General features: G+C 50.4%; 8 protein-coding genes and 1 pseudogene across 8 annotated transcripts; 3 read left to right on the forward strand and 6 right to left on the reverse strand.

Moving 5' to 3' along the window:
- Positions 1–614: 614 nt before the first annotated feature.
- YALI1_E13223g (uncharacterized protein) lies at positions 615–4,814 on the forward strand (the record flags this gene model as incomplete). The annotated part of the gene is made up of 1 exon (XM_503779.3): positions 615–4,814. The coding sequence occupies one exon, from the start codon at positions 615–617 to the stop codon at positions 4,812–4,814; it is 4,200 nt and encodes a 1,399-aa protein (XP_503779.3).
- Positions 4,815–5,271: 457 nt separating this feature from the next.
- YALI1_E13280g (uncharacterized protein) lies at positions 5,272–6,354 on the reverse strand (the record flags this gene model as incomplete). The annotated part of the gene is made up of 1 exon (XM_503780.3): positions 5,272–6,354. The coding sequence occupies one exon, from the start codon at positions 6,352–6,354 to the stop codon at positions 5,272–5,274; it is 1,083 nt and encodes a 360-aa protein (XP_503780.3).
- A 675-nt stretch (positions 6,355–7,029) lies between these two features.
- Positions 7,030–7,818, forward strand: YALI1_E13287g (ribosome biogenesis protein NSA2; the record flags this gene model as incomplete). The annotated part of the gene is made up of 1 exon (XM_503781.3): positions 7,030–7,818. One exon carries the CDS (start codon positions 7,030–7,032, stop codon positions 7,816–7,818), a length of 789 nt encoding a protein of 262 aa, XP_503781.1.
- Positions 7,819–9,753: 1,935 nt separating this feature from the next.
- Positions 9,754–11,304, reverse strand: YALI1_E13329g (uncharacterized protein; the record flags this gene model as incomplete). The annotated part of the gene is made up of 1 exon (XM_503782.3): positions 9,754–11,304. The coding sequence occupies one exon, from the start codon at positions 11,302–11,304 to the stop codon at positions 9,754–9,756; it is 1,551 nt and encodes a 516-aa protein (XP_503782.1).
- Positions 11,305–13,125: 1,821 nt separating this feature from the next.
- YALI1_E13359g (Compare to YALI0E10505g, Misc non-coding, no similarity) lies at positions 13,126–14,292 on the reverse strand (annotated as a pseudogene).
- Positions 13,720–14,292, reverse strand: YALI1_E13360g (uncharacterized protein; the record flags this gene model as incomplete). Its single annotated transcript, XM_503783.3, has 1 exon — positions 13,720–14,292. One exon carries the CDS (start codon positions 14,290–14,292, stop codon positions 13,720–13,722), a length of 573 nt encoding a protein of 190 aa, XP_503783.2.
- Positions 14,293–18,557: 4,265 nt separating this feature from the next.
- Positions 18,558–19,142, forward strand: YALI1_E13402g (uncharacterized protein; the record flags this gene model as incomplete). Its single annotated transcript, XM_068282971.1, has 1 exon — positions 18,558–19,142. One exon carries the CDS (start codon positions 18,558–18,560, stop codon positions 19,140–19,142), a length of 585 nt encoding a protein of 194 aa, XP_068139072.1.
- Positions 19,143–19,151: 9 nt separating this feature from the next.
- Positions 19,152–21,392, reverse strand: YALI1_E13428g (uncharacterized protein; the record flags this gene model as incomplete). Its single annotated transcript, XM_503785.3, has 3 exons — positions 19,152–21,166; positions 21,243–21,279; positions 21,387–21,392. The coding sequence occupies 3 exons, from the start codon at positions 21,390–21,392 to the stop codon at positions 19,152–19,154; spliced, it is 2,058 nt and encodes a 685-aa protein (XP_503785.3).
- A 2,179-nt stretch (positions 21,393–23,571) lies between these two features.
- Positions 23,572–24,062, reverse strand: YALI1_E13453g (uncharacterized protein; the record flags this gene model as incomplete). Its single annotated transcript, XM_068282972.1, has 3 exons — positions 23,572–23,696; positions 23,739–23,906; positions 23,963–24,062. The coding sequence occupies 3 exons, from the start codon at positions 24,060–24,062 to the stop codon at positions 23,572–23,574; spliced, it is 393 nt and encodes a 130-aa protein (XP_068139073.1).
- Positions 24,063–24,488: the final 426 nt, after the last annotated feature.

The following is a 24,488-nucleotide window of genomic DNA, read 5'->3' on the forward strand; positions in this document are numbered from 1 at the left end:
TTGTCATATTGCTTCAGCCGTGTGAAGCCGTGGGTGGAGGCTGTACATGCAGTAGAGAGTGATCATTAGACAATCGAAAAGTGCCCAGTTTTCGGACAACGACAAAAAAACAACAGCGTAGTTCTGTCACCCTAATATATTCTCTCCAGTCTAATGAGCTTCCGTACCCTCGGGCGTTTGCTTGACAATGCTACAGGTAGCTGGCTATCTGCAGATCGGTCTCGCTGTTTGGCTCTTGCCTATTTGGGACCCGCAGGGCTCGCATCCTGCATAGTGAGATGAGCAGCTTCTTGTGGGGTGTACAGCGGGCGTGTAGGTGATTTGGGGATGGAAAACGAAGTGGAAATGGAACATGTATTCCGTAGTTGACAAAGCCATTCTATTTGGACCATTTTTGCTTCTGAAAAGAGATATTATTATGTTTCCCCAGAGTCGGTTAGTTTACGGAACCTGCGTTAGCGGCGTTTTAAGGTTCACTTATGGCCGAATCGAGACATGGGAAAACACACGAGTCGAGGGCCATGGACAATGTATAAGAGACAGCCAAAGAAGCAGTTTCATCTCGTCTAACAAACTACTGCTGAATCGCTGATACATCATTGAGAGTGAGTACGATGAGTCGAGTTTCTCAGGAGGCAACAAACCAAACTAACACAGTGCTCAAAGATTCATCATCTCACATTGGTGAGGACTACGCTTCGCTCGTGTCGACATGTTTTGCCCATGGACGGCTGAGATGCGAAGACCAGCTTTTTGCAATCGTGGATGACTCGTTCATGCGCGCCATTGAGGGCCTGGGCGTCGACACTGAGCTCATCCAGCTGATTCTGCCCTTCACACACGGCCTGGAGCCCATGGTCTCGGTTACCATTGACCGAGACGAGAGAGTGCTCAAGAGCCGAGTCAATGTCGGTGAAATGTACTACGATAACTACGAGACCATCAAGGGCGCTTTTGCCGAGCTATATGGCTCTCTGACTCCCCAGGAACGGGAGTATCTCAATGTCAAGCCCGAGTTCAACGACTATACCAAGGCTGACGAGCTGTGTGACTTTGACGTGCGACACATGTTGCGACAGGCGTTTTCCAAAAAACAGATTCGACAACTTCTTTCCATTCTCTCGGGTCTTATTCTGCTCATCCACGACCAGGATGACCTGGAAGCCTGTTCTCTGATCGAAATCGATCCCCATGTTCTTCAGGACGCGGGCATGACTCGACAACAGGTTATTTACGCCATCTACGACAAACTGCTGCGTTTTATTGTGGGATCGATAAATGCCAAGCTGTCCCAGGGTACCACAAACTCGTCTTCGGCTTCCATTCACTCGGGAGACACTCTCAACGACGCTGACGACTCCATCGCTGCTGTGGTCCACTTTCTGTCCATTACCAAATCATCTTCGCTTGTGAGACAACAAATGTTCGACGTGAACCAGGGTATCAATGCCGAGATGGTTGGCGACGGACTCAAACTTAAGTCTTCTCCTGAACTTTTTGGAGAACTGTCTCTGCATAGACCTGTTGATATCTCCGACATCACATCCTTCACACAGTCTCATTTACTTACCAAGGAGGCACGAAAGGCCTACTCTCTGCCAGATCTGTTTGCCTCCTCTCGTCTGTGGACCGTATTCACCCGAGACCATCCCCCCATCGACTCCTGGAACGCCTTCAAGCAGGGCAACAACTTCACCACTGACTTTGATCATGAGGAGTTTGTCGATCGGTACTACGATGCATACCCGTCGCTACAGTCTATTCTGCCCCTGGACGTCTGCGAGCATCCTCTGAGTTACTATATTGGACTATGGGCTCGAAACAACGTCGGATCTGCTTCTGAGATCTACGTCGGTCGAGACCGAGTCTGGATCAGCGAGAACACCTACCGAAAACTCGAAGCCAAGTACGCGGAGTTCTCTCAGACCACTCCTGTGCAAGAGCAGGGTGAATGGGCTGCTCAGGGTGGTGACGAGAAGGCTATGCTTGAGAGTCACTCTCATGAGCTCCATTACGATGACAAGGAGATTGTAGACGAATCTCTGCTCAAGGATGTGGATCCGGAGCTTGGTGAAAATGTTCATGTTGAAGAGCAGACGCGACAGCGACGGGTGTGGATGACTATTGTCTGGGCCATGACCTGGTGGGTACCTTCTGGATTCCTCCATCATCTTGGACGACTCAAGCGAAAGGAAGAACGGATTGCATGGAGAGAAAAGTTTGCCATTTTCGTGCTCATCTTCTTCCTCAACTGTGTCGTCATTTTCTACATGATCTTTCTCGGTCGAATTCTGTGTCCTGATTTCGATAAAGCATGGACAGCCAAGGAGGTGGGATACCACCAAGGAGAAGACGACTTTTTTGTGTCCATCCAGGGAAAAGTCTACGATATCACCAAGTTCTACAGACAGCAGCATTCTGATACCTCCATCACCACCTCTGCCGCCAACATGATTCCCTTTGCTGGCCAGGACATGACCTCGTACTTCCCCAATCCTCTGACCAGTGCCTGTCAGGGTCTTGTTGACGACCCTACCGTGTGGCTGGCTTCCAACAACACCATCTACGACCCTACTGCCATTCACTACTCTGGAGACTACAAGACCTCTGATACTGGATCTGCTCTGTACAACCTCACCTGGTACAATGATGTTTTCCAGCCCAGCATCGCTCAGTACTACAAGGGTCCTCTGGTTGCCAAGAGCAAGGAGCTCAAGGAGAATGGAGAAAAGGGCTGGAACAAGTGGGTTGTTATCGACGGCTCCATCTATGATCTGACCAACTACTTTTACACTCTCGACCAGGTCGAGGGTTACCCCAACAAGGGCGCCTACGACTTTTTGCACAAGGATGTCAAGGCAATGGTTGATGATAATGCCGGCCAGGATGTTACTGACATCTGGAAGCGGATGGATCTCAAGCCGTCCGAGCGAGTTCAGAACATGGAGTGTCTCAAGAACGCCTTCTATGCCGGTAAACCTGACTTCCGACAGTCTGCCCGATGCCAGGTGTCCAATTACATTCTGCTGGTTGTTGCTATTCTTCTGTGTTCCGTTGTTCTCATCAAGTTCCTCGCTGCCATGCAACTCGGTTCTCTAGCTACCCCCGACACTCAAAACAAGTACGTTGTGTGCCATGTCCCTGCTTACACTGAGGACGAGGAGGCTCTGCGACGAGCCATTGACTCCATTGCTGCTCTCGAGTACCCTGATTCTCGAAAGCTGCTGCTTGTTGTTTGTGACGGTATGATTGTTGGACAGGGTAACGACCAGACCACTCCTCAGATTGTGCTTGATATTGTTGGCCATGATCCTCGAGCTGCTTCCGAAGTCATTCCTTACGCCTTTGAGTCCATCGGCGATGGTGCTGCTCGTCTTAACTACGGTAAAGTGTACTCTGGTCTCTACCACTACGATGGCCGAAACATCCCCTATTGCATAGTTGTGAAGGTCGGTAAGGAGTCAGAGACTTCCAAGCCCGGAAACCGAGGTAAGCGAGACTCCCAGGTTCTGCTCATGCGGTTCTTCAACCGAGTTGCTTCCAACGGAGCCATGAATCCCCTGGAGCTCGAAATGTTCCATCATATTGGTAACGTGATTGGAGTGGACCCCGGAGCCTACGAGTACATGTTCATGGTGGATGCCGACACGCGTGTCAAGGAGGACTCTCTCAACTTCCTCGTGGCAGACTGTGTTTCTGACGTCAACGTGGTGGGTATCTGTGGAGAGACCGCTCTTCAGAACGAGAACCAGTCCATCTGGACCATGGTCCAGGTCTACGAGTATTTCATTTCTCACCACCTGTCCAAGGCTTTCGAGTCTCTGTTTGGTTCTGTTACTTGTCTGCCCGGTTGTTTCTCCATGTACCGACTCAAGAATCTGATTGATAACCGGGTTCTGGAGGAGTACTCCACCAACAAGGTCAACACTCTGCACATGAAGAACTTGCTTTCTCTTGGAGAAGATAGATTCCTGACCACCCTCATGACTAAGCGATGGCCTAAAATGCGATTCACCTTCTGCCGAGGAGCCATGGCTTACACCACTGCTCCTGACTCCTTCTCCGTACTGGTTTCTCAACGACGAAGATGGATCAACTCCACTGTTCATAACCTGGTTGAGCTTCTGCGAATCAACTCCATGTGTGGTTTCTGTTTCTTTGGCATGCGTTTCATTGTCTTTATTGATCTCGCAGGCACCCTAATGCTGCCCTCTGTATGTGTCTACCTCGCCTACCTCATCTACGTGATTGCCGCCCACGCCGGAGCCTTCCCCCTGGTCTCGGTCATCATGTTTGCGGCCGTCTACGGTCTGCAGGCCATCATCTACATCATCAAGCAGGAATGGCAGCATATTTTCTGGATGATCATCTACATTTGCGCCTACCCCTTCCACTCTTTCCTTCTTCCCATCTATTCCTTCTGGAAAATGAACGACTTCTCGTGGGGTAACACCCGAATCGTGGTCGAGAAGGACGGTAAACAGCTCGTCCAGAGCGACATTCCCCGTCTGTCTGACAAGGAGTTCAACGCCCTATGCCCCCTGGATACCTGGGAGTCCCATGCGCTTCGCAACAACCTCCCCATCTTCGCACCCGATGATACAGCCACTGTATACAACGAAGACTACCTTGACCAGCCGGCTTACACCCCCCGGGCTTCAACCTTCTATACCAACACCATGACCAACACTATGCGAAGCAACCGAATGTCGTTGTTGGAGCAGCAGGAGCAGCTCATCGAGCACCGTCGCAACCGCTTCTCTCAGCTTGGAGACAGACACAACTCCATGCAGTCGGGCTTCACCGGTTTCTAATCTCAAGCATAGTGAGCAGGCTCACTCTTTGTTTATTTATAATATATTTGCACTTGAACCAGGATTGTAGTTTCTCTTACCAAGGAGAATAGTTGTAGTATCTTTGCATACAGAAGTTGAAGTAGGCCCTCATGATTGTTGGCTCGGTATCTATACAATGGCTGAATTTCTCAGTCACCACGGAAGTTTTTCATGGAGAACATCTATCGTACAAGCATAGCATAGCATGTCAAGTTAATTGGCCAACAAGTACTAGTAACGTGCGGTACCTGCGATATCACATGGAACCGTGTATGTACTACAGTATAGACCCGAATAGAACATGTACACAGATCGTCTTGAAGCACAACTACTTGTACGGGTAGTTTGATATGACTCTTCTATAGTATCAGACATTGTCTCCATAACCAAGTCTATAAATTTATTAGCTGTAACTATACATTTCCCTTTTTCCTGCTTATCGTCGCTTCTTGGACTTTTCCCACATGGACGAGCCGCCCCGCTTTCGCTTAGTGGCCTCACCAATATCTCCTCCAACTCCCCAGTCTTCACCAAAGAAGGCGCCAGCTCGAGCCTTCTTGAGCTTGGATCGTTCTTTCTTGTTGGCGCCCGGCAGACGCACAAAGTTGTCTTCTTCGTATCGCTGGACCTCCTCCTCTCGTTTTCGGTCTCGGTCTGTCTTCTCTCCTCCTCGACCGTGCTCCAGAATACCCGAACCAATAGACTGCTCGACCATGGGTGCAGAAGAAGAGTACTTTAGATACTCTTCCATGGTGGCGTTCTTCTTCTTGCTCTTTCGCATGCTCTTGGACTCGGGAGCCACAGCCGAGATCTTGGGGGGCCTGTAGATGGTGTTGGAGGCGGACTCTCGGTCGTCGTCCTGCTCGGATTTCTTTCCTCGCGAATCTCGCACTGGTCGAGCATTCTTGTCTCGTGTGAGGTTGGAAACGTTGGGTTTGAATGCAAGATTGTCGTCCTCAGATTCGGACTCATCGTCGTCGTCTCTATCGTCCTTGTCGCCCTCATCGTCGTCGTCCTTCTCTTCGCCAAGAAGCGCCTTCTCAGCCCGTTGCTTTTCTCGCTCGGCCTTTCGCTCCTTGTCCTGTGTGTATGCCTTGAGCATCTTGTCAATCTGGTAGTTGACCTTGCTCTCCAGACCCTTGATACCCTTCTCCAGCACCACCCGGTTCTTGACGGTGCCCTGGATCGCGGCCTGTCGCCCCTTTTCAAGAGCGTCGTCCTTCTGCTCCTTCTCCACCCGCTGAACTTGTGCCAGAGTCACAACCGCCAGGTGATGGAGGTAGGCCAGCATTGTGTGATTCTTGAGTCCCAGCAAGGACAGAGAGTCCCGCTGGATCTGGGCCTTGACGTCGTCGTCCAGAGCATTGTACGCCTGCTGCTCCTCCTTGAGCTTGGTAGCCGAGTTGTCCGTAGCCGTCGTGATCTCCTTCAACAAAGCCTCCATTTGTGTTGTCTTGATCTGAGATGAAATTCCCGTCTGAACATTTTTTCTGCGCCCGGAAAAAAATAGCTTCGTCATGCAGGGTGGGAAAATCTTGCATATGCTTAGTCAGCAAGGTGGGATAGGGGATTACTGACTGCCAGCATTGTACTTGTATCGTATTTGTCATCATGTTACGGGCCAAAGAGTGTGTATGTATATATACCTATCTTTCTACCCGCTTCAATTCATGATATACTGTACCATTTCCAACAATTTATTTCTGCATGCATCAACCAGTCCTTCATTAAAATACAACAAAAGTACTTGGACAAATAATGGACGACAAAACGGGACTATTGGAAAAAGATTTCTACCAAACAGTCTATAAAAACAGGTGGCATTTCATTTGCACCCTTTCTTTCATTGTCTATCACTTTACCGGGTGGCGTAATGACTATGGTATTTTTTTCTCATAAGGCGTTCTCAATAGAAGACTAAAATTGCTTAGTGCAGTTCAATGACAAGGGTAACAGGACAATGGTAGGCAATTGTGAGCGAATAACGGCGAATTTACCATCATTGTAGATGGAGCTTCATTATTCAGTGGTAATTCCCGCTTATCTCCCCCTCAAATATTGTCTTCTACACCTTTCTCTGTGCCCTCCAACCTCAGTTACCCTCCTTTCAGATAAGAAACTCTAATAGAAATTTATTCCCAAGGCTTTCTGCGGGAAAACAAATTTCTCCTTCACACAACATACACAGCACAACATGCCTCAGAACGAGTATATTGAGGCTCACATTAAGAAGCATGGTCGAAGACTCGATCATGACGAGCGAAAGCGAAAGCGAGAAGCCCGAGAGGGCCACCGAATCTCCAAGGATGCCCAGAACCTGACTGGTTTCCGAGCTAAGATGTTCGCCAAGAAGCGATACGCCGAGAAGGTGGCAATGAAGAAGAAGATCCGAGAGCATGAGCAGTCCAAGGTCAACGGCACACCCAAGGAACACAACCCCGAGGATGGTGATGCTCTGCCCACGTATCTGCTGGACCGACAGCAGCCTAACTCTGCCAAGGCTCTGTCGTCTTCCATCAAGCAGAAGCGTCTGGAGAAGGCCGACAAGTTCAGCGTGCCTCTGCCCAAGGTGCGAGGTATTTCTGAGGAGGAGATGTTCAAGGTTCTCAAGTCTGGAAAGCGACGAAACAAGAGTTGGAAGCGAATGATCACTAAGCATACCTTTGTTGGCGAGGGATTCACACGACGACCCGTCAAGCTGGAGCGAATCATCCGACCCTCTGCTCTGCGTCAGAAGAAGGCCAACGTGACCCACCCCGAGCTCGGCGTCACTGTCCACCTGCCCATTCTGGGCGTCAAGAAGAACCCCCAGTCTCCCATGTACACTCAACTGGGTGTGCTGACCCGAGGAACCATCATCGAGGTCAACGTGTCCGAGCTTGGTCTCGTGACTGCTGGAGGTAAGGTGGTGTGGGGTAAGTACGCCCAGATCACCAACGAGCCCGATCGAGATGGCTGTGTCAATGCAGTTCTGCTGGTTTAAGAGAGCATACGTTTCTCCAAACGGACTAGCTGCCCTACAGCCATATTTATATCAGGTGGTTCCAGTATTCTGTACATTATACGCACCACTCGGTAGTGTTCGACTACCTCTTGGGATAGACTAACTAAAATAAACATGTTAATGGTTTCTTGTTGGAGCATTGTAGAAGCCCAAGTAGTACCGTAGATACGATCCAACTGTAGTGTGACCATGGGTGTGTTTGTATTCACAGTACTGGGAATTCGATGACAATGCACTATTATTGCTGGGTACAGTAGAGAGAAGCACAAGTACACTGGTGGGTAACTCATAACTAGGTCAATCGTAACGACTGCACTCCACTCGATTGTAACACGCTGGATGGACGCCCATCGTATAACAAGTTAAGCATAGCTCTTCCGTATCGAACTCCCCCTCCACGCCAGAATGAAACAGTAGTCTGGGCAATATAACCCCTCAATCAATGAACCATGTAATTATATTGACAAGGAAACCCTGGAGAAAGCGTGGAACAAACATTTCCTCCATGTACGAATGTACATACGGTAGTGTATTTTGTACCAACGCCAACCCAGAATAGAGTCATCGAAGTCTAGATTGACCTTGTATTCGTTAGCCTACTCCCCATACCCATAAAAGAGTCTATTTTCTTGTCGTCCTTGTCCCGTGGGTTCTCTCGATGCTACTGTACGCCCTCTGTGAATGCTACAATGGGAAGCTGCTTACTAAAGGGTCGCTAGACGTGTTATTTAGACTGCGCTCACATAAACATAGACACGGTTTCAAACGCCGAAACCTTGGGGTTTGAAACATTGGGTTTCAGACCATCAAACCCAGCTAATGGTCTTTGTTGGAGTTGTAACAAGGACTCACGGGCAAGCTTACCGACGGAAATGGCCTCTCTCCGCATTTTTCCAGGTCGCCACACGCCCGATACTGGCTTGTCTGTGTCTTTGCTTTGGTAAGCGTGCAGGACGAACATGTTTCAGGCGTGCTATCCACAGCCAGCATGCCCGCCATTCGACACCGTCGGAAACTCTTGCCGAACCTATACGGACCGCCCGTGCACTATCTACTCTTGACTTGTATACGAAGGGCAAGCAGGGGTCAAGTACGTCAATTTCGCCTGCCAGAATGCAGCCCTAGTCTGGTAATATCCGGGCCACGTTTACCAAACTCAACGTCTAGTGCCAGGACAAGTGTGGGCTATTGGATCGACTACAGAGCATTATCGTAGCTACAGTGTGCTTAATGGTACGAGTAGTAATTATAAATTATAAAATTATATACAAGTATGGAACCGCCAATACACAGTACAAGTACATTGTGTACCAAAAAACAACTGGGATACTGAGACCGCAAGGCAGAAACCAGACCACGTTTCTGTTGGAATCGCCCGTACTGGTACCGTACATATTCGTACAGACAGACACATCCGTCACTTTGGTAGACAACATCCTTGCATACAGTTAAGCAACACGCCATTATGACGTCAAAATAACAGCCAAGATTGGTGCTTGACCGATTAGCGCCCTCATGGACCCCGTAGTGCTACATTTCCCCAACAATGGGCGCCAAGCTCCCCAAGTCGCTAAAAGCTGGCCAGCCGTACAAACACGCATGCTCGTCTAATAGATCTACTTCTAGACGACCCCTGCCGAAAAGGGTCTCGTGTCTCGCTTGTGTCTCGCTTGTTGGACATAAAGTAGTGGAGACGGGAAGGGAGGGCTTTCCAGGACACAGTTTGGCTTAATTACCAAGCTTGTTTTACATTCTCGATCTTCCTTCTTCCTTGTTCTACTGTTCACTCTCTGGACAGTCGTTTCTTCTTCGACTCGTGTAACCTACAATAAGTACAGTATGTGCATACGGTACGAATCTCATCTCAGTATAGTGTACATACTCACATGATTCATTAATTGAAAACTATTTGGTTCATCTCATCATTCGTCGGACCGCCTTCTGACGCATGTCCTCGCCCTTCCACAGCAGGATGAAGACGGGAATAGTGCTGGCAATGAAGCCAAAGGCAGCCACAGTCGACGTCCAACCAATGCCAATGTTCTCCACGGCCTTGAGGGTGGAGGCAGCAGCAATGGCACTGCCGCAGTTTCGAATGGCGTAATTGCCGGAAATAGCAGCAGCAGTTCCGAGCTCAGGACTGGAGTCGGCACAGTAGGCGTTGAGCGACGGAAAGTACATGGACAGTCCAAAGCCAACCAGGAACATGGTCACCACCGGAACTGCCACTCCTCCAAACTCCTTCTCCAGAGACCATCCGTAGATGAGCATACAGACGGGGAGCAAGATGCCAACAAAAGGGAGCTGGGATCGAAGTCGGTCCTCGCAAACTCGTCGGCCACGGATCTTGGTCCATCGCTGAACAGTCTTGTCCGCGTACATGCCTCCAAAGTAGCATCCAATGAGGAAACCCACACCCTGAGGCAGGTAGAAGAGAGCTGCGACGACAGGAGACTTGATATCGAAACGGGGCTCGACAACCAGAGAAAGGGGAGTCAGCAGACAGTCCATGCCGTACATGATTGGAACAATGGAGAGACCTGCCAGCAGAAGATGCATGTTTCGGAGACCCATGAGAACCTTGAAGGGGTTGATCCAGATCCAGACAAACCGCTTGTTTTGCTCAGCGCATAGCATTTGGTGCTTGGTGGTGGCCATGGGCTCCCGGAGCACAAAGGTGACGAGTAGCAGGTTTGCCAGGGCAACTCCGGCCTGCATCCAGAAGATGACTCTCCAGGAAGTCTTGGTGACGATCCAGCCACCGATAATAGGACCAATGGTCATTCCAGATTGAGAGCCGAGAAGGCAGGCGCCCACAGCCTTGCCTCGGTGCTCAGGCCGCCAAATATCGGCAATGGCAGAGCCCGAAACCGAGAAAAACGCCGTACCTCCCATGGCGGTAGTGGCTCGGAAGATGTAGTAGGAAACGAGGTTGGGAGAGGCAGCAATACCAATATTGGAGACAATAAAGATTATGCAACAGGTGATGAGGGCGGCCTTTCGTCCGTAGGCATCACTGAAGGGTCCAAAGAAGCAGGACGAGAAACCGGTGATGAGGAAGAAGATAGCGTTACCTACAGTGACAATGGTGCCACTGACGTCGAACTGCTCGGCAATCAGAGGCACGGCAGGCAACATGGCGTAGGTGACGAGGAAGGGCTGGAAGAAACAAAAGGCCAGAACTGCGGTCATGATCCGCTTTTGCGACAGAGTGAACCGGTTGAACTTGACATCGTCATCGGGGGCTGTGGCAGGGAGAGCTTCCACGTCCAGCGTGTTTGTGTTGCTGTCGTCAGTGTTTGCCGACACCGGTCCATCTCCCTCTCCCGCCGTGTCACTCCCGCTTCCCAAGTCGGAGGACACAGAAACTCTGGGTAGCTTTTGGTCAATGCTGTCCAGCTCAATGTCAATGGAGCCGCCAGTGGACGCGAACGTTTCGTCTGCCTTGTTCAGAAGGGCTCTCATACTCGTTATTGTGTGGTTAGTGAGCGTGTTTAAAGGCAGAAAGTGGATTCTACAAGGTGGCTGATCCTCAACCCATTATATTTGCACTCTGTGAGTTTTTTTTTGCCGCGCCGTTCCTCGCTATATGCAGGTTGTAGCGAGCCGCTCTATTTTGGGTTTCGAGGCTTGCTAAATTCACCGATACCTTGGCGGTTAGACGGGAGAAGAGCGGGTCTGGCGGCAAATAATCAGATCCAGACACCAATCTTTGGAATCCGAGTCACTGGGGCTTTTTTGCGCCCAAATTGAAGCAAGTGCACGCATTTTGGTAGCTCGTGTTTTGTGGGGGTAAAATAGCTTATTTCAAAGAGAGTTTCTGAGTTGTCCTCTAAGGGCAGGAGCAAGCTATTCCATTTTCGCAATACGACGCTACCGGCAGTGATAACCGTTGGAATAATTGCTTATCGACATCCACCACGTTACTTACGGCCAAAAATGGCCCCGAGAGGTGCTGATCCGAAGGCGTTCTGGCGCTTTTACACGTGATCCCCACGTGACATGTACCACATCTTGAACCTTATGCAGGGTTAAATCTGGTGCTAAAATATTTACACTTTCATAAACGAGACGTGAGAGTCTGGGGAAGGGTGTGAATAGCGGCTTTGTGATGATAAAAGTGCTTGCGGGAAAAATAAGTGGATTCTAAACATCGCAGTTTGGTCACGTGGCGGAAGTGCTGACTCGCAGTAGTTCATCACGTGTTCAGCGTCACATGGTTCATTGGAATGATGCCGTTAGCCAATCACAAGTGGTGGTTGACTAAAAAGGACTATACATGCTGTCAGATAGTCCACGGTAGAGTGACCATACTTTTGCCATCTGCCATGTCTGCCACCTCCAACGCCGGCGACACACAAACCACCAGACGCCGGCTCGTGAGCACCCTCAGCACCCCTGAAACTGTAAGTAACCAAACAAGCCAATTCACCGCTGCTGTACACACAGCATCATTATTATTCACAACATGTGGTCTGATATTACGCGAGAAAAAATATCGCGTGAAGCAGACAGTCCTCAGGAAGCGCGCATTATTATGGAACCGTGCGTCCCCAGTATGTTCACTTGTAGTAGCAATTGCAGCCGCGAGAGGGGAACCATGACAGCAAAGTCCACTGGGTCTTTTTCACACTCAAGGATCTACATACCCCACTGACAATCACCGGTACCTGAGACTTCAGACTTACAAGACTCTACCGGACATTACAAGACTCTACCGGACTTTACAAGACTCTACAGGACTTTACAAGATTCTCTTTACACGGCCACAACTTGGAGACACTCTCCCCAACCTCAACAGACCCTCCATCGCCAAGAATCACGTTGCTATTGCTTTTCACATAACACTTTAGCACGTTCTGAAAGGGCGTAAGAAGCAATGCTGATCAGGGTCTTGACTTAGATAATACGGAGCTGCATGGAAACCCGGCTTCTTCCGGCCGGAAATATTCATCGCTCTTAGTCATCCCTCTCAAGCTCAGAATTATTACTCAATTCATACAACGTGCCAATGGGTACATTGACTGGAAGTGGCTTGCTTATAGCTATGACTCAGAATACAATTCTACGTCCAGTAAGGTTGATGGTGCATCCTTCTCAACAAAACATAACTTACTCGTACATAGTACCAATGACTCATGACAATAAATAAAATCCATTAAACCGATATAGAGTCACGAAGATTCGAGACTCGGGTCATCAGCTACACACTCTATATCTCGTTGGTTAGTTAGTATGTACGGTGGGCATACAGTAGCCCTAATAATCACAGAGTCGTCAAGTGCTCTAAGAAGAGAACTTGGACTGCTCAAAAACCTGGCCGTGGACCGCACGCTCGTGTCGAGCCCGGTTTCCACTGTCCACATGCCATCGCGTGGAACAAGTCTTGCTTCCAGGGAACTTTTCCATGTCTCCCTCACACCAGAACCGGCATTGGAACTTGGGGTGTCCATGGCGTCGGTCGTAATGCTTCTGGGCCTCCAGCTTTCGAACAAAGCCGATAATGTGCCACAGACAGTCAGGCGACTCGCACTTGTAGTGTCGTCCGGCGACTTCGGTGGTGCCCGTCTCCTTCTCCACCTTCTGGATGTGTGCTGCAAACTCCTCCAGGTTCTTGTCGTAGAAAATCTCGTCGCAGTGCTTGCACTTGTACTTTCGGTTTCTCCACTTTCTGTGCTTTCGGCCGTTGAAGTCCACCTCCACGGGTTCCTCGACCTCTGGGACAACCTCAGGCTTGGCAGATACATTCGGTGGTTCGTGCTCCTCCTTGATGGTCACGGTCGCCGGCAGTGGGGTCGTGGACGGTTGGGGAGGGGTGATTGACAGGTTCACATCGGGTAGAGGGATATCAATGCTCTGTGTCAATAGCTGTGTGGAGTGCTACTGCGGTTGCAACTGTGTCTGCATTTGGCCCTGGGTGAAGTCGAACGAATAGTTGCCGAACGCGTGCTGTTCCTCCTTGATCACGGTGGTAGGGATGTAGTTCATGTTGTTGTTCATGGTGTTGGAACCAGCCATCAGTTGCTGAACAAACACAGAATAGTCGGTATTGGCAATGTTGGTGGCCACGTTGGGCTTGCTGATGTTTCCCGTCTGGTTGCGCGCTGGAAGAGACACTCTTCGGGGCTCAACATAAGGAGCAGAAGAGTTGACATCGGGGAAGCTTTGGTCTGGCGGGAAGAGCGAAAAATCATACTGTGGGCCGTTCAACACGTCGCTGAACGAGCGTTGTGGCACTGCTAATTGTGGTTGTTGCTGCTGTTGCTGCTGCTGTGTGATATGGTCTAGGGATTGGGGTATGTCTGGAAATTCATCACAGTCATCTTCTTCCTCTTGAGGGGAGTACATTGGGTTGACCACAAATGGTACTGGCGACAGAATGTCGTACCCCAGACACGGCTCGTGAGTATCACAGGCCACCACCTCATTGATATCAAAATGAGAGGGCATCATCGTGGCAGGTGATCAGAGAAGAGAGATTGAGAGGGTGTGTGTGAGTGTGATTGTGCGTGGGTGTGTGATTGAGGCTCGTGAATGTGTCGGAAGATGTTTCTTGAGCTCCAGATTAAAGGCTGGTTTCGAGGTTAGTATTTCGTTCTTGGGAATCCCCAGCCTCCACGGGAACCGTTCTCTACTTATATCAATGGTCATAGTTGGATAACAAAAGAGGTGCTGTTAGTGCTGTTAGTTCAATTAGCTCTATTTGCGTTGCGCACAAGGGCAGGATATGTGCATGTGCAACAAAGAAATCCCCAAAGTTGTCATACATAAGGTTGTGCGTCTAACCTAGAAAATCGCAAAATTCATTCGGTGGAAAAATAAAAAAATAAATTTGACCTCTTTTGCTTTTGCCAAATCTACGGTTTTAGTCAGTTTTCTGCCAGCTTAAAAGCTCAAAAAAACGAAAAAACAGGCACGGTTGAAAAAATATCACCCACATTCACGCCAACACCACACTCGTCTCCAGTCTCTACTACTGTACACACATGTTGCACATCCCTCCGTCGGATGCCATTACTCAGAGCCCCCCCCCAGTAAACACAAAACGGTTGGACACATGCACTGAACCCGCTGGTGGAAAAGCATGGTCGCCGATGGTACATGCAGAAGCTCCGACGACGCGGCCAGAGACGCTGCTGGTCCACACTCCTTTGGACCGAACATCGCGAAGCGTCCCACACACAGGCCATGGCGAGTCTGGAGACTCGATACAGACCGCGGGTGAGATTATTATCCCAGTCTGGTGACGGCAATCCACGGCCCCGCCAGAGAGGGAGGGTTTGGATCCAGAGTCTGTTTGTATCCCCGGCTGTAGATGGCATGTGGGCCAAAACGTTGTTGTGACAATGTGCGCGGAGACCGAGTGAACCGAAGGTGTGATTGAGGAAAGAGGGAGTTCTTAGCGAGTCGACTCGGGGTATCGTCTGGTGTGCTCGAGTGTATCGAGTACGAGTACGGGCACACGCCTGGGTTACTTGTAGAGAGGGGCGCAGAGTGCGATACGATGGAGAGAACAGGGGTAATATGTGCAAAAAGGCCCATGTTTCGAAAGGTCAAGAGCCGTCGTGGTTTGCTAACCTTGCCAAACTGTGGGCTAGCTGTGGGCTATGGGCTAGGTGCTGTGGTCCGCCCTTTCGTACGCGTCGGTTCACATATATTGTGTACTCGTACTGTAGCTCTCTTTCCGGCGCCTCTCGGCGATTCAACCCAAAGCCCTCCACCGTGAAACGGTTGGAGGACTGTGGAGGAGGTTGGAAGAGGTTAGAGGAGGATGTCTGGCGGGTCGGGAGACTCTCAGAACGGGGAGAATGAGAGTAGCGACTTGTGCAGCGTGTGTCAAGACGGGAGTGAGGTGTCTGTCAGTTAGACCGGCTGTTCGTCACATGACTCCATCGTCGTAGCCCTGGTTGCCCAGAATGACGTCGTTTAAAAAGTCTCAAAGCACACGGAGAGGGTGCATTTCGAACGTGGTTGTAGACTTTTCGAAACCTTGCCCAAACAACTCGGATCTAGGATTCAACTTAAAAGACCCTAAAAATAGTGCATCCACACTCCTTCAGCCGTACACCGCGCGCTAATCAATATTCAACATCAGACCATGATTGAGGTTGTGTCTAGGCGGGCTAGGCAGGGACAGGGTGGACCGCAGCATGGTGAGGTTGGTGTTTGAACGGGCTGAACTGAACGGAACGGAACGAGAATCTGCCAAGTACAACTAGTGGACAACTAAAAGTATCGTACTTGTACTTTTGTTCGTACTGTACCCATACTTGCATGGCGATGACGGTGACAGCGTCCAAAAACATGGGCCTAGCGCGAGTGAGTCAACTCCAAACAAACCCCCGATCCTTGTGGCAACAGACCACGGTCCGAGTAGACAAAAACTGAGAGACAGAGCAGAGACAAGAGTCGCCACCGACTAAACTTTGGACTCCATCCTGCATTCCCCTGCCTCCCTCCCGAACTTGTCAGGACCCTAATTTCACGCTCCCAATCTGGAAAAGTTAAGCGTATATTCGAATTCCACATGAGGAATACGAGCGTGACAAAGGTTTCGGAGATTCCGTACCTGTCACGGAGGGAGACGGAGGATTTGACGGAACCTGAGAGGGACTTGACTTGCCCAGAGGCTCCTTTTGCCAGAATGATGGAATATGTACAATACAAGTAGGCATTTAACCATAAGAGAGCGCCGGGCTATTAATAGACAGAAGCGACGGGCGATTATACGAGCATCTGATATCTCATGGCGGGGTCTTGTCTTGGCTACAACCAACGGCACTGGCACACGGCTGGATCGAACTTGCGGTTGTTGATTGTGTCACAGGGCTGCGAGGTAATTGCGTTGGTTAGTTCCGTGACTGACATGGGTTTCGGACCCCGAAACTCACTCACCGAGGGGCGTTGGACCGCCTGTACTAGCTACCGTACTACTACCGTCCACAGCACTACCTTGCAACAGCAAGCTCGTAGGGCGACACAGCCCCGTCTCGTGACTGGAGCTAGCACGGCTGAATCACGGGGTCTATCGAGCCTTTGGCATTTGTTGCCAGGGCCAAACAAAGACGGTGAGGTCTTGTCTGAGGCTTCGTTAGCTGGGGAAAGCGAGCTAAAGGCCAAACCCAGACAGTTGGGCAGTCAACTAAAAAGTCGACTAAAAGCCAAAAAGCCAAAAGCCGAAATAAGACACCATTTTTTTCTTGTTGAAGCAGGTTTAACCCCATTTGGAGCCGGGGAAAACAAGCCCATGAACTGGCAACCAAGCCTTTGATGAGACATGACAACGGTTCTGGGCCTCTAGAACCGGCCGTCTCCTAGAGAAGGCCACCCCGCATTTATCAGCGACCGACCACGAAACCACACACCGAAACCATCCCGTCGTCGTGCTCTCTCCATGGGGCCCTTGTTTGGCGGTTTTAATTACCGCCCTTGTCTCCTCTGCTGGAGCCAGCTGTTGTCTCACTAATCAGCAAAGACGTCGACGTACCCCGTATCCTACACAAACACACAACGGCGGTTGATGCATGGGCTTGCTGACGTCATGCACGGGACCCTCAGCCCTGGACCCCCAAACCCTTGTTATTATTCGGTGCTGGACTAGAGCGTCACGTCCAAGGCTCCGCCTACAGCTAGACTCTCAAAAGGCAAAAGGACCCACGTTTTAGAATGTATTATCGAAGCTACCAAGAGGTATAGAACACAACGGCGGCCAGAGTTTAATCTGGTGGGGTGGGAGGTATGATAAATGGCTTACATGGTTTCGATAGATGGTTGGATAACTGCGTTTGTTAGTCATACCAACAGTAAGTTGGGCTCGCACTGTAGCTCGTGAAAGACATCTCGAATGTCTCGAATGTCTCGAATTAAACAAACCATTGACTGCCATTGTAACCCTGCTGCTGGCAACCACCCTAGATTCGGCCTCGGGCTGTGTACTGTACATACTGTACGATACTGAACCCCAAGACCATATCCAAGATCCAATACAACCTCCCGTTTAGCCGACCAAAGACATGCCTCTCAAACGCACCCCGTGAGCCACGGCCCAAAGTGTTCGCCTCCGGAGGATTCTCGTGATCAGCCCTCTCTAGGTGTCTATTATGCAGGTCTCGGCATGGACCGACCTTGTGCCCACACTGCTCCCGTCAAGAGCCTTTCATCATCACTGGTGGCAAAAGCAGGACGCTAACCAAGACCTAAAGTAGACTCGCTCGTGGTCTCGCGTGTGGCAAATGAAACCAGCGCACCAAACCATCTGTACCGTTGAAGCCAAGCTCGGTGGCATAAAGATATAATATCGTCTCTTGTGTTATATCGTCGTCTCGACACTACTCACTTACCGTAGACTCTATTGGATAAGACAAGGTGACAAAGCAGCCAAGCCTTAATGTCGATCTAGCAATGCACAATCGGAAATCTGACAAGACAGGGCCGAAACTGTATCCGGGCCTCCTGGGGCCGCTGGACTCGGTCGTCTTGTCGCGCTCCAATCTTCGTATTCGTTGCGCTCGCCAAAGTCAACCCTCCCACGGTGGCAAAAGGCGGCAAACCTAGTCGGTCAATTGACTTTGGTCTCAACATGACGTGGGCCCTTTGTCTCATGTACCGGTGTCAGTACAACAAGTTCCGGCGATGATTCGTGCCAGCTTCTGTACAGTACACCGTTAGATGAGCTTGGCTCCTCTTGGCCAACCACAAGAAGGGTGCCACGTGTAACTATGGCCTCCCAAAGGACCATTGACCCGAGCCATCTGCTCGTATTCTCACACTCGGCTGCAACCAGATCAACATCGCCACCAAGTAGTAAACTTCGATCCGACTGCCCCATGATCTATTTGTCAGACTGTCGCAGCGCCGTGTCGCACACCCACAGCCAGCTGTTTCACCCTGTCCCCGGCGCTTTCTTTTTGCAGTTGCCAACAGATGAAACCGTCTTTTTGGCGGACGCACTCCATGGTTCGGCAAGCGGCGCCAGAGTGACTATGACAGGCAGCTCTCATGTAAACGGTGCACGCACGTTAGACCTTGTCTCAGATGAGTGCAAAGTACAGCATGTACAAGAGAGTATGTACTGCGGTCGCCCTCTCCACAGCCCTCATTCCACACAGAATCGAACCTCCATCAACATGCAAGGGCGTGCTATTATTAGCAGCAGAAACAAACAATCGATTCGACGCAGCCATTGTCTACAGACACGGGTGGTGGTTTCACGATACAAGGCACAAGTGAGATATAATGTCAATATTAAGAAAGGTAAAAGTACAGAGTGGATTATATTTAGAATGCCTCGATTCGGTCCCTAAGAACCCCCTTCAGGCCTTGCTGCTGAGCTTGGATGACAACCCACTGGACGGGCGCAGCTGAAGCTCGGGAATGAGAATCTCGTAGGGGTTGGTGTCTCCACTGGGCTTGCTGGGATCAATCTCAATACGCAGAGCCAAAGAAAGAGACGATGGAAGAGCCTCGATGGGAAGCTCCTCCTCGACAGGCTTGGAGCTGATGTGTTCCACCTTCTTACCCGCATGTTGACTCTTGGATCCTCCACCCATGTGCGTAGTGTAGTCTCCGGAGGTTTTAAAGTCGGGCCCCATTGGACCCGGACGTCGGTTCTCGCCGATTCGAGCAGCCTTGGGATCAAACTTTTGTAGATTATCCAGCTCAATGATGGAGCACCAGTTTCGCCGGGGCAACAGGCGCTTGTTGTTTCTGTGAGAGCCATCGACGTCGCAGGGGAAAATCGAGACCATGTTCTCGTCGGTCTTGAAGTCGAAATGATGCACCTTGTTCCGCTTGTTAAGGAAGTCGGCCATGGTGTCCGGAGGAGGTGTGTTCACAATAGCTGAAGAAATGACGTTCAGCATGTTTCTATGGTCGTTGATAACGGGGACAGACACCTTGTGGTGCTTGGTGGGGTTCAAAGACTTGGTATAGAACCGTCCAATGCCAGCCAGATGCACGTCTCCAGACAGAATCGTGATTCGGACCGAGTACTTTTGGGCAAGCTCAAACAAACGCTCAACCAACGCATTTCGCTCCTTCTTGTGTCGCTGAGCACACCAATGGTCATCGAGATCATCAAGAATCTCCACTCGGCCATCAAACTCGTTCACCAGACCAGCAGCAACGACTTTACGTCTAGACAGGTATCTGATAGGGGCCAACAGCGGAGAGGTTAGCAGTCTCTCGAGCCAGACGAGTCGCGGGTAGGCCATGGGGACACCGATCATAAGCAGCAGATGCTTGATCTCGCCCTTGGCAGCTGCCAGCTCCTTTTCGATACGCTGAAAGTTGAGCTGGTACGTCTCTCGAGTGATAATCTGGTCAATCTTTCGTTCAGTTCGGCAGTCCAGACCGTGAAAGGCAATGCTCTTTCCAAGACGAGCATAGATGGATCGAGACCGATTGTGAATGTAGGGACCTGTTTTGGCTCCAAGCACCCAACTGGGGTCCTCAACGTCGTCAGTCAGGTTGTCTCGAGCCCCTCCTTCAATGTCAACCAACGTCTGGTTCTGAAACAACATATAGTACTTGTAGGCGACTCGTCCGATACCTCCAAACACAGGTCCAGTCATGGTTTTCTCAGGGTAGGAGCCGAAACCGTCGATAATGTCGTGATCATCAAAAATGTTGATCATGGGAATGGATGCAAACGCAAGGGGAAGGTTGGTCTGCTGGGTCGAGCCCTTGGGGCCTCTCCAGAATCCAGCTCCGAACCAGGCCATGTAGTGGAACAGGTAGAATCGGTGGAGTTCGTCTCTCATTTCCGGCGTCCACTTGATTCGGTCCTTGTGGCCATGTTCGGCCTCGATCCACTCCTTGAAGTGCTCGGTGTACTGTTTGACCGAGTCGCAGTAGATCTGGTCTCCTCCTCCGAGCATAACGTGGTAGTGGGCCTTCTCGTGCTCCTTCATGACGTCTGTCCAGAGGGAGCCATTGAACACAGAGGGGTCCACACCCATGGAGAATCCGTTGCACGAGTGGAAAACCACGTTCATGGACTGCTCGAGAGCAGGCACGAAGAAGCTGGCAGCAGCAGCCTCCTCGTTGATGCGGTAGTGCAGTTTCTGCTCCTCGTTGGTCATGGGGATCTCCACGGACCATCTCCAGAACGAGATGCCCATTTCGGAGAGGATGTTTTTCGCCTCAAGAGTGTTTTGGAAGCCATTGGTGGACGTGATTGTGAGAAAGGGGGTGGTGGAGAGGTCTGACGACATATCTTCGGTGCAGATCATGATGCTTCCTCGCCAGACGTCTGCGGCCTTGTCGCGCATGCCGAGATATCGCAGCAGCGGGCCACATGTGATCTTGAGCGGGGGAGACCCTCGAGCTGCGTTAGTAAGTGGTCATTGGGACACTGGCAATGTCGCCAGAGTCGCTGTACGGTCAGAAAAAGGGTAACTTACGAACAACAGGAGGCCGGCTGGTTTCGTTGGTAAGGGTCTGGGTTAGCGGGGAGTTCTGGAGCGAGACGCGCTTGAAGAAGCGTGTCTGTATCGTGGACAAGTTCCACTCAATCCGCGGTGGGTTTACCCCCAATAGCAACTCACACTCATGTCAATGGTGATAATGAATACTGCTGCATTCGGAGTGTTAAACAACCCATCATGAGCTGCAACCTTAAATTATGCATTTGGGCAAAACAAGCTGGGCTGGGTCTGGGGAATGTGACAACTGGGGCCGATTATTAACATGACATTTGTACGGAAGACAGAGGGGACTCGGTCCCGCGGGGGGCTCGTTGACAGTCGCAAAACCTGCATTTGTGTCATCTGCGTTCCCCGGCTTGCCAAAGGCCCATACTGACCTGGAGTCAGCACTATAGAGTGTTGCTGATTCGTGCATTCTCTCCTCTATTGGGTTCGGACAGACGTATGGGGGTATCTCAGGGGTCCGATGGAGAGACAATACAAAGAAAAGAGTCTCCAAGATAGCAACCAAGACAACAAAGGGGGTTTATTATGAAGCTACTCAGAAGGTGCCCAGGATTTGTGGCCAAGGGAGATGTCGGGAATGTGAGAATTTTGGGGGTTAAAAACTGCGCCTCCATCCACATCCTCCAGGCCATCTATTTTTGGATTCTGGAGAACAAGTCGATTCACGCACCTAGACCAGGTTAAGCCTTAACATTAGCACAGCCATCGAACGCTTTTTTGGCCCTGTAACGGTCAATCATACGACAAGAAGGTGGAGTACGAGAGACAAGGAGAATCAGGGAAAACAATCAATCTGGGCTGAGCATACGACGGGTGGATATACACACGTCGACCTGACCCGTCGTATGCTCCGCCTCGCTAAAGCACAGGGACTTAACCCGTTATCGACAATTAGTTACAAGCCTGCATGGTGATACTGTAGCTGATAGTGAATATCGTGACAGCCAGCCTTGTAGTTTCAGCGAACTAACGATTAAATAGCTCATTAATTGTAAACGGAGTAAAATAGAGACCAAATACCGAGTCTGTGGTGCATGGGAGTAATGTGAAACAAACACGAGAGTGTTCTAACATGCTCATAGGCTTCCGATGCTCTCTGCTCTGGCTGCAGTATCTCAGTTGAATGGTCACTTGTCTCAACTTCTTCTTTTCAAGTCATGTAATCACACCCATCTGGAGTAAACAACTTCCAGTATGGTAAATGTGTGGGGAGTGCAAGACACTCATCTCGGTGCCGTCAACTGTAGGTCTGTGGATATGGAAACCAAACTTTTCACTTATAACCCAGCTGAGTACCGGTACCTGTATTCGTACTACCTGTACAATTCATCTCGTATTGCGCTTCTAAGTTCTTAGTCATCAGTTCGTTCGTCAACTCTGACTGTCTCGTATGGACATGACGGAATTACGCATTCTCTACGCACATGGGGCACGTCCAGCCACACCAAAGTCCTACGTACATCCCATCATATACATTATCCACAAGCAAAGAACCTAACCAGCCCACACTTGCATTAACAGTGCCTCTAGGCAGCCATTCTGAGAAGACGAGCCCAGAAAGACCGCCGATGGCCGAGAACTACAGCAGGTGTCTTCCCACGGCTCCCACACCAGCTGATCGGTAATCGACACGAGCCGCCTTGGAAATCCGTGGAATTTTCGGACATATTCTACAGCTGAAAAATTCTCCTGTTGGAGAAAAGTGACAAGGTTTAAGCGAGTTTGGGTTCGGTCTGGAAAAAAAAATTTCGTGCCGCAAAATATCAAAGTAGACGAGTACTGGGACTATTTTCAGCAGGAAAATTCCAAAAAATCTAAAATATACACCTTCTTAAACGATACCACACGTGTATTTTCGCTCTGCCATTACCATAGCTCATTTGACGCGTGATATTGTTATTTATGGCTCCCTTTTTCCTCATGCATGTTAATTGCAAATGCGCATGACAAACGCACATATCTTTCTACCTGGGCTCTTCTCGAAACCCAAATTGAGCTCTCCAAAAATATATAAACCCCCCCTAGACCCCTCCTAGAACAGCAGAAGCGACCAGTCTCTGGGCAGCAGCAACTGCAAAGGATGCGGTACCTTCTGATGGACGGTAGGTGCGGTAGAGCCCGCTGAAATGCGGAGCTGAGAAGCAAACCTGTCCCACCCCACCATGCAACGATGGACTTGATTGATGACGTGCCATACACAGCTTAGCCAGCCTACGCACGAGATCGTCCGCTTGAGTTTGGGTAGCGCCCAAGGGTTGTGATATTTCCCCTGCATGGAAAGATACACATCACCACATGGTCAAGAGCCAATGCCTTGAGAGCAATGACGCGTTGAGACACACGCATGAGCCCAAGAGTGAAGCCGCCTGAGCCAAGAGTCAATGAGTCCTACGGGTTGACCGCTTGTGACAGAGTCAATAAATCCTTCGGGTTGACCTCCTTGCATGAGTCAATAAATCCTACCACGGCTGACCGCCATACGCTGAAACATGCTATGAGCCAAGAGCGAGGTGTCTAGAGCCGGCTGAAATGCCAGAGCCCGCCTCCGTGCCTTGTGTAACACACATGAGCAAGCCGCCAGAGCCAAGCGCCAGATGCCATCGAGCCAGAGCCACCAATTCGACCGTTGAGAAACTCACAGGGTGGAATTCCTTTTTGAGACACTCACGAGAGCCGCCTAGTTAACCTACCTGAGCAAAGCGCCAGAGCCACGATGCCAGAGCCGCCCCAAAGAGCCAACTGTCGAGAGACGGCCAGGTAAAAGCCGAGAAGCTGCTGAGACGCTACCATGCCGAGAAGCGGGCTGAGACGCGCTAGAGCAAAGATCTGCTTATGACAGACGCCATTCCAATGGTCAAAAGAGCTATGCAACAGTTAACGAGCCCGCGCCACACGCCGACTATCAAGTCTGAGCGAACGCCAGAGCCGCCAACGAGCCACACCATGATGCCTGAGTCAGAGCCAGTAAGCCCCACTGAGGCAATAAGTGCCAAATCCAGAGCCACAGACGAGAGCAAAGAGCCGGTAAGTCCAAAGATGCAATAAGAGCCAAACGCCAGTCACCAGCCAGAGCAAGAGCCAGTGAGTCCACAGATGCAATAAGAGCCAAACGCCTGAGCGATACACGTACCAGAGCCAAAGGAGCCAGGGCCATCGAGCCGAGGCCAGCCAGATGCCACTAAGAGCCAGAGCCACAACGAGCCAGTTGCCAATAAG

Source organism: Yarrowia lipolytica, chromosome 1E (genome assembly GCF_001761485.1).
Source record: "Yarrowia lipolytica chromosome 1E, complete sequence".
Classification (NCBI taxonomy): domain Eukaryota; kingdom Fungi; phylum Ascomycota; class Dipodascomycetes; order Dipodascales; genus Yarrowia; species Yarrowia lipolytica.